The sequence below is a fragment of the Cricetulus griseus genome, chromosome 6 (genome assembly GCF_003668045.3).
Source record: "Cricetulus griseus strain 17A/GY chromosome 6, alternate assembly CriGri-PICRH-1.0, whole genome shotgun sequence".
Classification (NCBI taxonomy): Eukaryota; Metazoa; Chordata; class Mammalia; order Rodentia; family Cricetidae; genus Cricetulus; species Cricetulus griseus.
This window is the reverse complement of record NC_048599.1, coordinates 141,730,446-141,741,883: the sequence shown is the minus strand read 5'-3', so window position 1 is coordinate 141,741,883 and position 11,438 is coordinate 141,730,446. Positions and strand designations below refer to the sequence as shown.

The window sequence follows — 11,438 nt, the reverse complement described above, 5'->3', positions numbered from 1 at the left end:
CACGTCACAAGGTATAACCTACTCGTTAAGAGAAAAAAAGAAGAGGGGTTAGGGATATAAGTTAACTTAAAACTGCACACATACCCCCACAGCGCTGTGATTCCTGGTGTCACGATTCACTGAATCCCAGGCCAGCGCATTCCCTCAATCAAGACTATCCAGTCTTATTAACCTGTCTGCTACATACCTTTTGTACGTTTGTACCTGGGCCATAATTACCAAATAACCTCGGTACCCCCACAGCCATTAATTACATCTTCTAAGCCTCTACAAAACAATGAGAATGACCCCAGTCCAAAAAAAATCTTTACGTTCCTTTATTGGAGCAAGATTCCTGACGTATACAGTGATGTATTTACTAAACAGAGTCCTGTGCAGAAATTACACACTATCCATCTAGACAGATTTCGGTTACACTTTGCCTATTGATGGAGTAGTTCCATTTATAAAGTTTTATACATCAAAAAACTTTGAATTTGACCAGGCTGTCCATTAATCTCTGAAAAAATTGGCATTTAATTTTAGCTATATTTTACATTAAAAAGCTTATGTATCAGGTAGCTTCCCAAAACATTATTCTCTGCACAATGGCATTGAGCAGACAAGAGCTCTTTACCCACCCAGATTCCAAGTCAAATCTGAGAGTTCCTGCTACATACCTAGGACACAGCACTCCTGACCACCCCATGGACTGCACACTTGACAGCCCACTTTCTTGGCCAGGTCACTGCCAATGTAGACATGCCTGTAGATGTCTTTCGTACAGATGGCATTAGATTAACAGCTCTGTGACATGGTAGGAGCAGGTACTGTCATAATATCCAGGCAACAAATGGTCCATTTAAAAAAATGCCAAATTGAGATAAAAATAAAGGGTCCAAGTCCATGGCAGCAAACTATACCCAATCACTCAATTACGGACATTAAGACATGGTTCAAATCCCTTTAACTCAGTCTGCATAGCCCTGAGGTCATCCTGCAAAGTGCGTATCAAAAAATACCAAGTTAGGGAGGCAGAGTTTGACATGATGTCATTATGCAGGTCAAACTTGGAAGGTCATACTGAGCATCTGCCCTGACAGAAAAGCATCCGGTCCTTTGTGTACACATTGGTTTTATTGTAACAAAGCAACTTGTACACTTTAACATTTAAAAATGAGCATCTTTTTCCTTCCAGTGAAAACCAAAAAAATAAAAAATAAAAAATTAAAAAAAATTAAAAATAAAGTTACAACAGAGAATGTCATTTCCAAATAAAACCCTACAGGTTCTGTTGATTCTCCCATTGAGTGGCAGGGCTCAAGTCATCGTTAGGAGAGAATTTTATTTTAAAAGTGTCACCTTAAACTGCAAGGATGTCTGTTAAACATCACAATTAAACATGCCAAAGGAGAAGCCATGTTGTCACAATGCCCACTAACCCCCCCCAGACACCTCAAACCCACCCTTGCTGACCTTCTAACCCCCCCTTTTTTTTCTGGTTTTTTTTTTTTCATTTTATTAAACAAGAGAAAGTAGACAGATACATGTTGGTAAATGCTAACTGTCTGTATTCACATAGAGACACAGTGTAATCTCTGAGCCCAATATACAGAGAAAGGAAAAAAGCTAGAATTCTATGCACTACTACACAGGGGCCTAGCACCCCCCAGTCTCCTGCAGAGCCCAGGGAGCCAGAGGGCTTTTCTTTTCCCCCCACAGAGCACATTGGCGGTGTTGAATCCATAGTTTGAGACGAGGATAAAAATGAATTTAGAACAGAAGAGTGGAGATTCTTTTCTCGTTGTATTTTGCTCAAGGTATTTCCCCCCAAATAAGTTGAGAGCCATGGTGTTGAGAAGAGACCTCAAAAACAGGGCGACTGAGCACAAGAGGGATTGGGGAGGGGAGGGAAATGACTGCAACTTGCTCCCAGGGACTGGAGAAAATTGAAAATAAAAGAAAATAAAAAAGAGGGTTGGAATCCATCAGTCTTCTGTGCTAGTCATCCTCGCCTTCATCCTCCTGAAAGAATAAGTACCAGTCAACCGTTAGGGCAAACTCTAAGACCTTTCACGAGCTTCTGGATGCAAAAAAAAAGGGGCCTCAAATACACAACACTCCTTGGACAGGACCCAGTTCTCAGCCTCAACATGAATCTTCATTAAGCTAGCACTGGTGGGGAAGATAAGCTTACAAATTAAGACCACTTTAGAACCCTGGCACCCACACAGTGGCTCAGTCATCCTTAACTTTAGTACCAGGGGATCCAATGCCCACTTCTGACACATGTAGTGCAGAGACATGTAGGCAAATCACCCATAAGATCCAGATGTTAAGACTTCATCTCTCCAAATCTTTCAACTATTTTAGCCATTTCTGTATTCTAGGTATATTCTACAGTTATCATTCATTATTATATTATAGACAACCTCCAAAGTCACTGGCGCTTGTTTCCTCACCTCTCCTTCCTCCCCCTCGTCATCATCTTCATCTTCTTCACCTTCATCTTCATCCCCTTCTTCGTCAATATCTTCCAAGCCTTCCTCCTCTTCATCATCATCATCATCATCTTCTGCCTCTCCTTCTTCATCATCCATATCAGGAACCTAAAACAAAAAACAAAAACAAAAGACAAATGATTGAAATATAGTTGGCACTTGCAATGTGTCTCCATAGAGACTGAATTTAAAATACAAAACAAAACAAAAACAGGCAATGTTCCTTTATAACTTATTTTGTAAAACACATTCCCACAAGTCAATGAGCACCAACTCACCAAATAGTACTGCAAGGGGTTTGGCCAAATATCGTCTTTGATGACCTCTCCTAACTCATCTGCACCTGCATCAGAATGGTCAGTAAACCAGGTAAAGAAGCTCTCTGGCTCTTCGTGCTGCCTCTTCCTGCTGGCCTTATTCTGTGTTTGACTTGAGCGTTTTGTCAAATCCTAAATGAAAACATCAATGTCAGGTACATTAGCTTTATGAGCACCCAAATACCCACAAAGCACAGAAGATCACGGTACGGATCAATTACTAAGAACAATTATAAAGTGTGCATTTGTAACTGCTTTCACAGAAGGATATGTATCTTACCAACTGTCTGACTTCATAAAGTTACTTTTACTATAAGTGAGACCTGTCTCCAAAAATGAAATGTAAGATACTTCAGATGAAAACTTTGTACAACTAGTATTACATCTGACCTCTACACAACGGCATTTTCAGAACTTTCATCTAAAAATATAAGGCACTGAGCACTAATAGTCAACAGGGTCAGCTAAGCCACTCTATATGAAATACCTTTCCAGATTTCCATTTGATCTCTGTGGACTTTGATGACGGGTCACCACTCTCATTCAGATGAAATTCTTTGGAGAGAACTTTATTTTCAAAGTAAGGATTTTCATCAAAATACTGTAAAAGATCAAAAGATTAGAAATCAATAAACTAATAAAGCACATATCCATTTTCATAGGTAAACAGGATGTTAACTACTTACAAAATCTATTCTGTAACCTGATTTAATGTCTTCAAATTCTGTCACTTCAACTCTGGTCAAGTAATGCAGAGCCTCTTCGTCTTCCTCCCCAAGCAGGGCAGACACTAGACAAGCAACTCAGATCAGATTAAGTTTGAATAGATAATGCTTACAAATTCAGCTACAATTCTGTTCTCTGATAAACCCACTGTCTGCAGCCCTGTGAGATCAATGCCCCCAGATCTCCAACTCCAGGACAAATGCTCTAATCTTCAGCACAGCCGACCCACACCACATACCTTGTGGATGGTTGACAAATGTTGTTACCCAAAAATTTGGGATTTTGGCGATCAATTCTGACCTCTTCTGAAAAAATGGCTGGCGGAGTTTGTTATATTTTTGTTCTACTTTCAAAATTTCCTCACTGGCTTGTTCATTAAGTCTGAAACAATGAAGACATGTTGACTATGATTGTTATTTGACGAATATAATATGTTCACAACTACAAAATACGCTTTACTGGCTTGAGAACGACAAAAGATTTATAGAAGGGGATTCCCCTAGCTCACCCCTGAAGACTAGAAAAACTAGGGCTATAAAGCTAAATATCCAAATTGACACATTTTAGCAACATTGTGTACCCCCTGGGGACTGAGTATCTGCATTCCTTGCCCCCAGGCTTCTCTGGGAACCAAAACCACAGAGCTAACAACTGCTGGTCTCCAGCAGTGACAACATTGTATTTCAGTACACCCCATTTCTGGGCTATTCAGATTGTGTTTCCCAGTAGCATGAAGTATTAAGTGAAGTTGTTTAGAAACATGTAACATTTTTGCCATACTTCTCCATGAAAATTCAAACACCCATCAGGCAATTTTGTAGCCTTTAAAAGCATATCCAACCTAGTATCCCTCCATCTGGGAGGCTGAGGTACTGTTCACTTTAATCCAGAAATTATGACCAGACCAAGAAACAGGACTTTCAGATTCTCAAGAAAATATCTATAAGGTGAATTAAATTCAAATTTACCTGTCTATTTCATTTTGTACTTCGTCAATGTGTTCAATTGCTTCTTGCTGTTCTTTTTCTGCAAAACAAAAGGAACACAAGGCTCAATACAAATTACATGCTACACTTCCTGATACTACATGAACTGTAACAGTAAAACTTCTAGAAATGTGCTTACTACAAGGCATGTTCCCCACGTGTTCAAGCATGCAGTTGACAAATTACTTTCTCACTACTCGACCTTACACAAATTAAGGTATTGGCTAGGCTACTCGGAAAAAATGCTTCATTACTGGTTCACTTTTAAAGAGTTTCATTACAAGGGTCCAATCACCCGCCTTCATTATGAAAGGTGAGGGAGAGGCTTATTAGCCTCATTCAGAAATTCTTCGTGTTTATTACTAATCACATTATACACTTGCCATAGAATGGCGCCAGCTGCTAACTTAATGTGTAAACTAATCCATGACAAATATGATACTACCAACTAACTGGTACAACCGCTTAAAAAAAATGCTAAATTCATAATGATTATCAACATACACCGACAAAGACCAGTCACCAAACTACCACAGCCGTCTTTCAGTCTTAGAATGCGAAACTGAGTCCACCCGGACCTTACTCCTTCAACCCTATCCCGAGACTGGTCATCGTACGCGGCCGTGAACGATTTCTGAAGACTTACTGGAAAAATGCCGTTCCAAAACTAGGAGGCACAAGAAGGTAATAAGGGGGTGTGCTCGTAATTCGTGCCCTTTTGTCCGGTGAGGGCTTTTACAAAGCTAAGTGGGCGTGAAGGGGCCCGACCGCGCGGTTCATTTCCGGTAACTAGCCCTGGGGTCTGCCGCTGCCCTTTGCTAAAAACGACCCTCCCGGTGAGGACTAGACGTCCTGAGGGCCCTTCAAAGCCCCTGCGGCGCTCGGCCTCCGGGCCAGATTCCCCGCACGCCCGGCGCGCCCGAGTGTGGCTGCCCCACGTGGGGTGTGCAACCCGCGGAGCCCGGAGCATCCTCGCGCCGGCTCCGCGTCGCTACCCCGCCCCAGACCTAAGCTACGGGTCCCGCCGCGGCGCCGGCTGCGGGCGGGAAGCAGGGTGGCGGGAGAGGCCGGGCCGCAGGGCTGCGTCCGGCCGCACCATGTGGCGGCGGCGGCGGCGGCTGATGGGAGCGAGGCATCATGGCGGAGCACAATAAAGAGAGGCTTCTCGGGAGGGAGGGAGGGAGAGGGAGGGGAGGAGAGCGCGGGCGGGGAAGGGGGGTTCCGCCCGCCGCGCAGGCCGCAGCGCCCCCGCCTCGTCCGCACAGCCGCCGCCACGGCGCCACCCCGGGCCCCCGCCGCACACAAAAAGGGCGCCGGCTCCGCGGCCGCCGCGCGCCCCCCGCAGCCCCGCGGCCCGGCCGAAAGATGGCGGCGCGGCCGGGCCCCCGCCGCGCCCGGTCCTCACCTGAGGTCTCATCGGCCCCGTCGTGGTTGGAGTTGAGCTACTTTTTACTGGTTTTGGCCAGTAATCGGCGAGGACATGGTGCCCTCCGCGGTCAGGGCGGGGAGCGGGGAGGGGGAGCGAAGGGACGGCCAAGGGGGCGGCCAGCGGCTTCCCCTCACGCCACACGCGCCGCGCCCGCTTGCTCCGGCTGCCTCCTCCCGGCGCTCTCTTGCTCGCCCTCCTCCTGGCTGCCTAGCGCTGCCCGCCGGGCCTGATGCGGAGGCAAGCCCGGGCGCGTTGTGTGGGGCCCCTGGCCGGGGCTCTCGCTGAAGGCGTGGAGGCGGCGGCGGCGGCGGCGGCTCGGCTGGACTCCTCGACTCGCGCCCCGCGCTCCGGCTCGCTTCTCGATTGCCCTGAGCCGCCTCCTCCTCCTCCACCTCCTCCTCTTCGCGGCGAGGGGCAGGCGGCAGCGCGCAGGCGCGCCAGGCCTGCGCAAGTCCCGCCCCCGAGCGGAGACGCTCGCGCCGCACGGCTATTGGCTGGGGCCGCGAGCCAGGGGGCGGGGCCGTAGCGGGTGGTGGTGGTGGTGGTGGGGACACTGGGGCCTGGACGAGAGGCGGGAGGAAGCGGCTCCGCGACGCATGGTCCGGCCCCCGCGCGGCGCTCCCCTCCCCCGCTCTCCCCTTCTCCAGCCGACCCGGGACGTTTGCGCGCGGCGGCGGGCGCGCGGTGACTTAAGGGGCGGGGCCTCCTCTCCCCAATACCCGCGCATCACGTGGTGGCTGAGCGGCTTCCCTTTGCGGGGCGGCCCGGGGGCGCCGGAGAGGGGGCGCGCGCAGCCCCTCCAAAGTGCAGGCCTAGGCAATACAGACTACATGCACCGGCCTGAGTTGTGCACCTTCGGTCGGACCTCCCTCTTCGCGGAAGCTTAAAGAGGCACCTCCATCCTTTTTTCTAGATGGAGAAGCTGCGTTCCCAACTCAAACTCTGGGCTTGCGTGTAAACCTACACAACAGTCCATCTACCCAGTCTACTCACAGGGCCCTGCTTACCCTTGGGCCAAGTCAAGCCTCCACTCTACACTGGGTTCTGATATTTCAAAAGCTGTCACACGTCATACTCAAACAGGGTCACACTAATGTTTAAGTCCTCTGAATGTAGGAAGCGCCATTCTGCCACAGGTCCTTCGGCCTAACTTAATACCAGGTATGCCCATCTCAGTGGAAGCCACAAATGGGAGAAATGTTTAGGCTTCTTAAACATCAAAGGCTAAAATGAATGGCAAAATGCAGTTTTAGGTTAAAAAGCCTTTGAGCACTATGTCAGGAGGAGGCTTTTCTGATTAGTTTCCCATGGTTTGAAAAGATAGCTCTCCTCTGTACCCCCCAACACGTGGTCCTGGAAAAGACAGAAATCTCTCTACCTGTGTGCTCTGCAACTTGAGCTTGGGTTAGTCACCCACCTCCCAGCATTCCCTTTTTATTATCAACTCTTAAAGATATAGCCGTGTGGCTTTAATAGTCAAGTCATTCATGGTTGGTGACCAATACACCATCAACTTCAGGAAATTCACCTTAAGCCTTCTGGGGCACCTGATGCTCAAATCAGTGAATCCCATTCATCTATTGCAATTGGTAAACTTAAACCTGTCAACAGTCACTAAAGAATCCCACTAAGGACTCCAACAGCTCACAGGCACATACAACTGTGAACAGGTTTCTTAAAGAAGGAAGCCTCTGACAAAGAAGTAAAAAGAGAAATAACATTTGTTAAATGTCTGGTAAAACTTTCACCATGGATAATTTCAAGATAGTCCTGTGAGGTCCTGGCACAGTTGCAAAGAAATTCCACAAACAAAATCAGGCAAGAAGTAAGGAGAAGGCCGGGTGCGTTGGTGGTGTGCGCCTTTAATCCCAGCACTCGGGAGGCAGACAGAGGCAGGCGGATCTCTGTGAGTTCCAGGCCAGACTGGTCTACAAGAGCTAGTTCCAGGACAGCCTCCAAAGCCACAGAGAAACCCTGTCAAAACACACACACACACACACAGAAGTAAGGAGACTTGGGAGACTGAGGCACAAAGAAGGGCCTAGAGCTGAGGCCAGCCTGGGCTACAGTGTGCAACAGTGACTCAAAGGGAAAATAAAAAAGTTGGATGTCAGCTCCAGCAAGGCAGACACAAAACAGCATTCATTCCTATGGGCCACATCGGGGATAGCAATATTTTCATGTAACCCTCCTTCCATACAAAGTACATTTTACAGATAAAATTAACCCTGAGGTAATGAGACTGGAAACCTGAGCCCAGTGCTTGCTAAGCTGTCATCACTGTCCATTCACAAAGGCCCACACCTAACTGAACATTACAAGAGCCAAAATCAAGATAAATTACTACTTTTCTTTGTGGGGGGCCTGAAACTGGCTATGTAGACAAAGATGACTTAACACTTTTTCCCAAAACCCCTCAACATTTTAAATGTGGCCTAAGAGACACAACTGACATCAATACTGGGCATACACACAAAAACAATACACAGGCTACTAAGAACGAGAGATCTGCCCTGCGGTTGGTGGTATACGCCTTTAATCCCAGCACTCGGGAGGCAGAGGCAGGCGGATCTCTGTGAGTTTGAGGTCAGCCTGGTCTACAGAGCAAGTTCCAGGACAGGGTCCAAAGCTACACAGAGAAACCCTATCTGGAAAAACCAAAAAGAGTGACACATCTATGTTTCTTTCCCTTTGTATTACCACAAAACATTAAAAATCATTTTTATTTCACGTGTAATAGTGTTTTGTCTCTGTGTCTATAAATATGTGTACCATGCTGCTGCAGGTGCAAGGGAGGCCACAAGAGGATGCTGCCTCTTCCTGGAGCTGGAGTTACAGGTGGTTGTGAGCCACCATGTGGGTGCTGGGAAACTAAATCCAAGTCCTCAACAAGGCCAAAGTGCTCTTAAGCACCGAGCCATCTCTCCAATCTTTCCTTTTCTAGCTACAAGCCATACAGACTTCATGGTCCACTCCTAGGGGCACTTTCCTGGTCTGAAAAACTGATGTTTTTAACCACAGATTGGTACCATTACCCATACAGCATGTATCAAGGAAGTACCTGATCTACACAAGACCCAAGAGGCTTGAGGGGCCACCTTCTGATTAGACACTGGCCTTCAAGATGAATGCAAGTACACTAGGAAATGGGAAACAATGCAGAAGGACCAGGCAGTGGTGGCGCACGCCTTTAATCAAAGCACTCCCCAGGCAGACAGGCGGATCTCTGTATCAGGCCAGCCTGGTCTACAGAGCAAGTTACAGGACAGGCTCCAAAGCTAAAGAGAACCCTGTCTCGGAAAAACCAAAATAGGAAAAATGCCAGGTCGTGCCTTTAAATCCCAGGATGGCAAAGGCAGCCTGAGTACTGGGTCAACCAGGGCTGCATAAGGAGACCCTGTCTTTATCACTCTGCCTGTCATTTGAAAGGCGAACGACTAAAACACAGCAAAGGTTAACAGAACCACGGAAGTGCTGAGGTGTCCACTCCACTCAAGTGCCTAGTGTTCCTTCCACCCGTGGCACTAAAGTTCACCCCAACCGACACTTTCCCTCTGCTTCCCTGCCCTGTAGCGGCCCCAAGCCACTCGGGAAAACTCCACCGCACCACGATTTGGAGTTGTGTCTAAGAAACGCAGCCCTCGTGGTCAACTTAGGAAGGCAAAAACGTGCAGGCACGAAAACCACGATCTAAATGTAAAATGGGGAAAGAGCTAGCATGGATCGACACTGGGTGCGGTCCACAGTAGCTTCTGATAGGGTCTTAGGCTCAGAGGGAGAAGCTAGAGACCCAACTCCCCTCATTCCGCCTCGGGGGAGAGGGGCAGCAGGGGTTTCCTGAGAGGACAAGTAGGTGTCCAGGGCCGGAGGTGAGAATGCAGCTCGAGTTGTTTAGGCGACATTATAGGTGCCAGAGGGAGACCACCACAGAGAGAACCAGAAGTGGGTGGGGACCAGGTGGACAGGGTCCCTGGTACCGGAAGTCTTAGTTTGCACCTGGAGGGCAGCCGGGCGAGAGGCTGTCTTACGAGTCTGGGAGGGCAGTCACGTGACTAGCTGTGCTCGGGCAGGATGGGAGAAGGAAGCTGGGAGCCACACGAGGTGGCAGTAATTCAGGCCAGAGTTGTGGGCTGGAGGCTGCACCAACGGGGAGGCCGACCTGAGAGGGCTTGAACCTCCAGGACTCGGTGCTGGAAGGGTGGGGAGGCCTCGGAATGGTCGGTGGTTCGTTCGCTCGTGCAGAAGCTCCGCATGAGAGAGTTTGGGGGCTGGGAAGAGCAAGCTGGCTCCCACGTGGTGCCGCGGGCCAGAGGAAGTCCCCTGTGCACGGGCGTCCCAGTCCCGCGCTTTCCGCTGCTTCCCTTACATCCGCCTCACTCCCCGCCGCCCGGAGGCGAGAGCCTTCCGGGAGAGTTTGTGGGGGTCCCGTCTCCACAAGGATGGGGCGGAGAGAAGCCAATCAGAACCGACCGCCAGGGAGACGCGATGGAGGAACTCACCTCCCTTCGGCAGGCCGAGCGAGGCCGGCTTGTCGTCCAGCTTCGCTGCGGGGACCGACTTGGGTTTCTTGGACTGGGGCAGGAGCGCGGACTGCCGTTTCGGGGCCATGGCACGAGGGAAGTGGCGAGAGGCCAGCGGCCGGAGCCTCGGTGCTCAGGGCAGGAAGAAAGTGGAAGGAACTGCAGGGAGCTCAGGTGCGGGAGACTTAAGTCGGCCTCGCAGCCGCCCTGCCCGCGGGGGATATTTACATGACAGTGGGACACACACCCCCACGCCCCTTCTCCCAGCCTCCCCGCCCTCCCTCCAATCAGCAGAAACTTCTTTGAGTTGCTCGCGGCGGGGGCTTCCCGGCACGGGGGAGGGGGCGGCTCGGGCTGGGGCGGCGCGGGGGCTGCCTCTGCACCCCGACTGCCCTGGGAGCCCGCGCCCCGCCGGCCGCCGGCCGCCCTGCCCCCCAGAGCCCCTGCGCCGCGCTGCCCGGCCTCCGGGCGGGCGAACTCTTCCTCTTTCCCTCCACCCCGGCAGACGCCTCACCTCAGCCTGGAACATTCTTCACTCTCCCCAACCCCCCTGCTCGCGGGTCTGGCTAGACTCTTTCCCGGCCTGCGGATCGCCGCTTGCAAGGACAGATTTGAGTGTTGGAAGAAAAGGGATTCTCGGGCGAGAATTACAAAAATCGCGGCGGGGGAAAGGGAAAAAAAAAAAAAAAAAGACTTGGCGCGTCCATTCCATTTACCCAAAAGGGCTTGAGTCAGAGAAGTAAAATGCGCTGACTCAGCCTGTAGTCTTTTTTGTTGTTGTTTGATTTGGTTGGTTTTTTTTTTTTTTTTTTTTTGAGACAGGGCTTCTCAGTGTAACAGCTAAGGAAGTCCTAGAACTCGCTCTGTAGACCGGGCTGGCCTCGAACTCCCAGAGATCCGCCTGCCTCAGATTTCTGGGATTAAAGGCGCAGGCCACCACCGCGCCTTTTTGATTTTTGATTTTTCAAGACCAGGCTGGC

General features: G+C 49.7%; 1 protein-coding gene across 1 annotated transcript; it reads right to left on the bottom strand.

The window, feature by feature from the left end:
* Nucleotides 1-295: 295 nt before the first annotated feature.
* Set (SET nuclear proto-oncogene) lies at nucleotides 296-11,101 on the bottom strand. The gene is made up of 9 exons (XM_027423137.2): nucleotides 10,973-11,101; nucleotides 10,438-10,665; nucleotides 4,492-4,549; nucleotides 3,762-3,904; nucleotides 3,484-3,587; nucleotides 3,285-3,398; nucleotides 2,759-2,929; nucleotides 2,442-2,588; nucleotides 296-2,004 (listed from the first exon to the last, which is right to left on the bottom strand). The coding sequence occupies exons 2-9, from the start codon at nucleotides 10,544-10,546 to the stop codon at nucleotides 1,981-1,983; spliced, it is 870 nt and encodes a 289-aa protein (XP_027278938.1). The 5' UTR covers nucleotides 10,547-10,665; nucleotides 10,973-11,101; the 3' UTR covers nucleotides 296-1,980.
* Between the last annotated feature and the right edge of the window lie 337 nt (nucleotides 11,102-11,438).

Coding starts and splice junctions, on each gene's coding strand:
- Set (XM_027423137.2), bottom strand. CDS start 10,546: ATGGCCCCGAAACGGCAGTCCGCGCTCCTGCCCCAGTCCAAGAAACCC. Junction 3,588..3,761: donor ATTTGTCAACCATCCACAAG/GTATGTGGTGTG, acceptor TTGCTTGTCTAG/TGTCTGCCCTGCTTGGGGAG. Junction 2,589..2,758: donor ACCCCTTGCAGTACTATTTG/GTGAGTTGGTGC, acceptor TTTTTGTTTTAG/GTTCCTGATATGGATGATGA.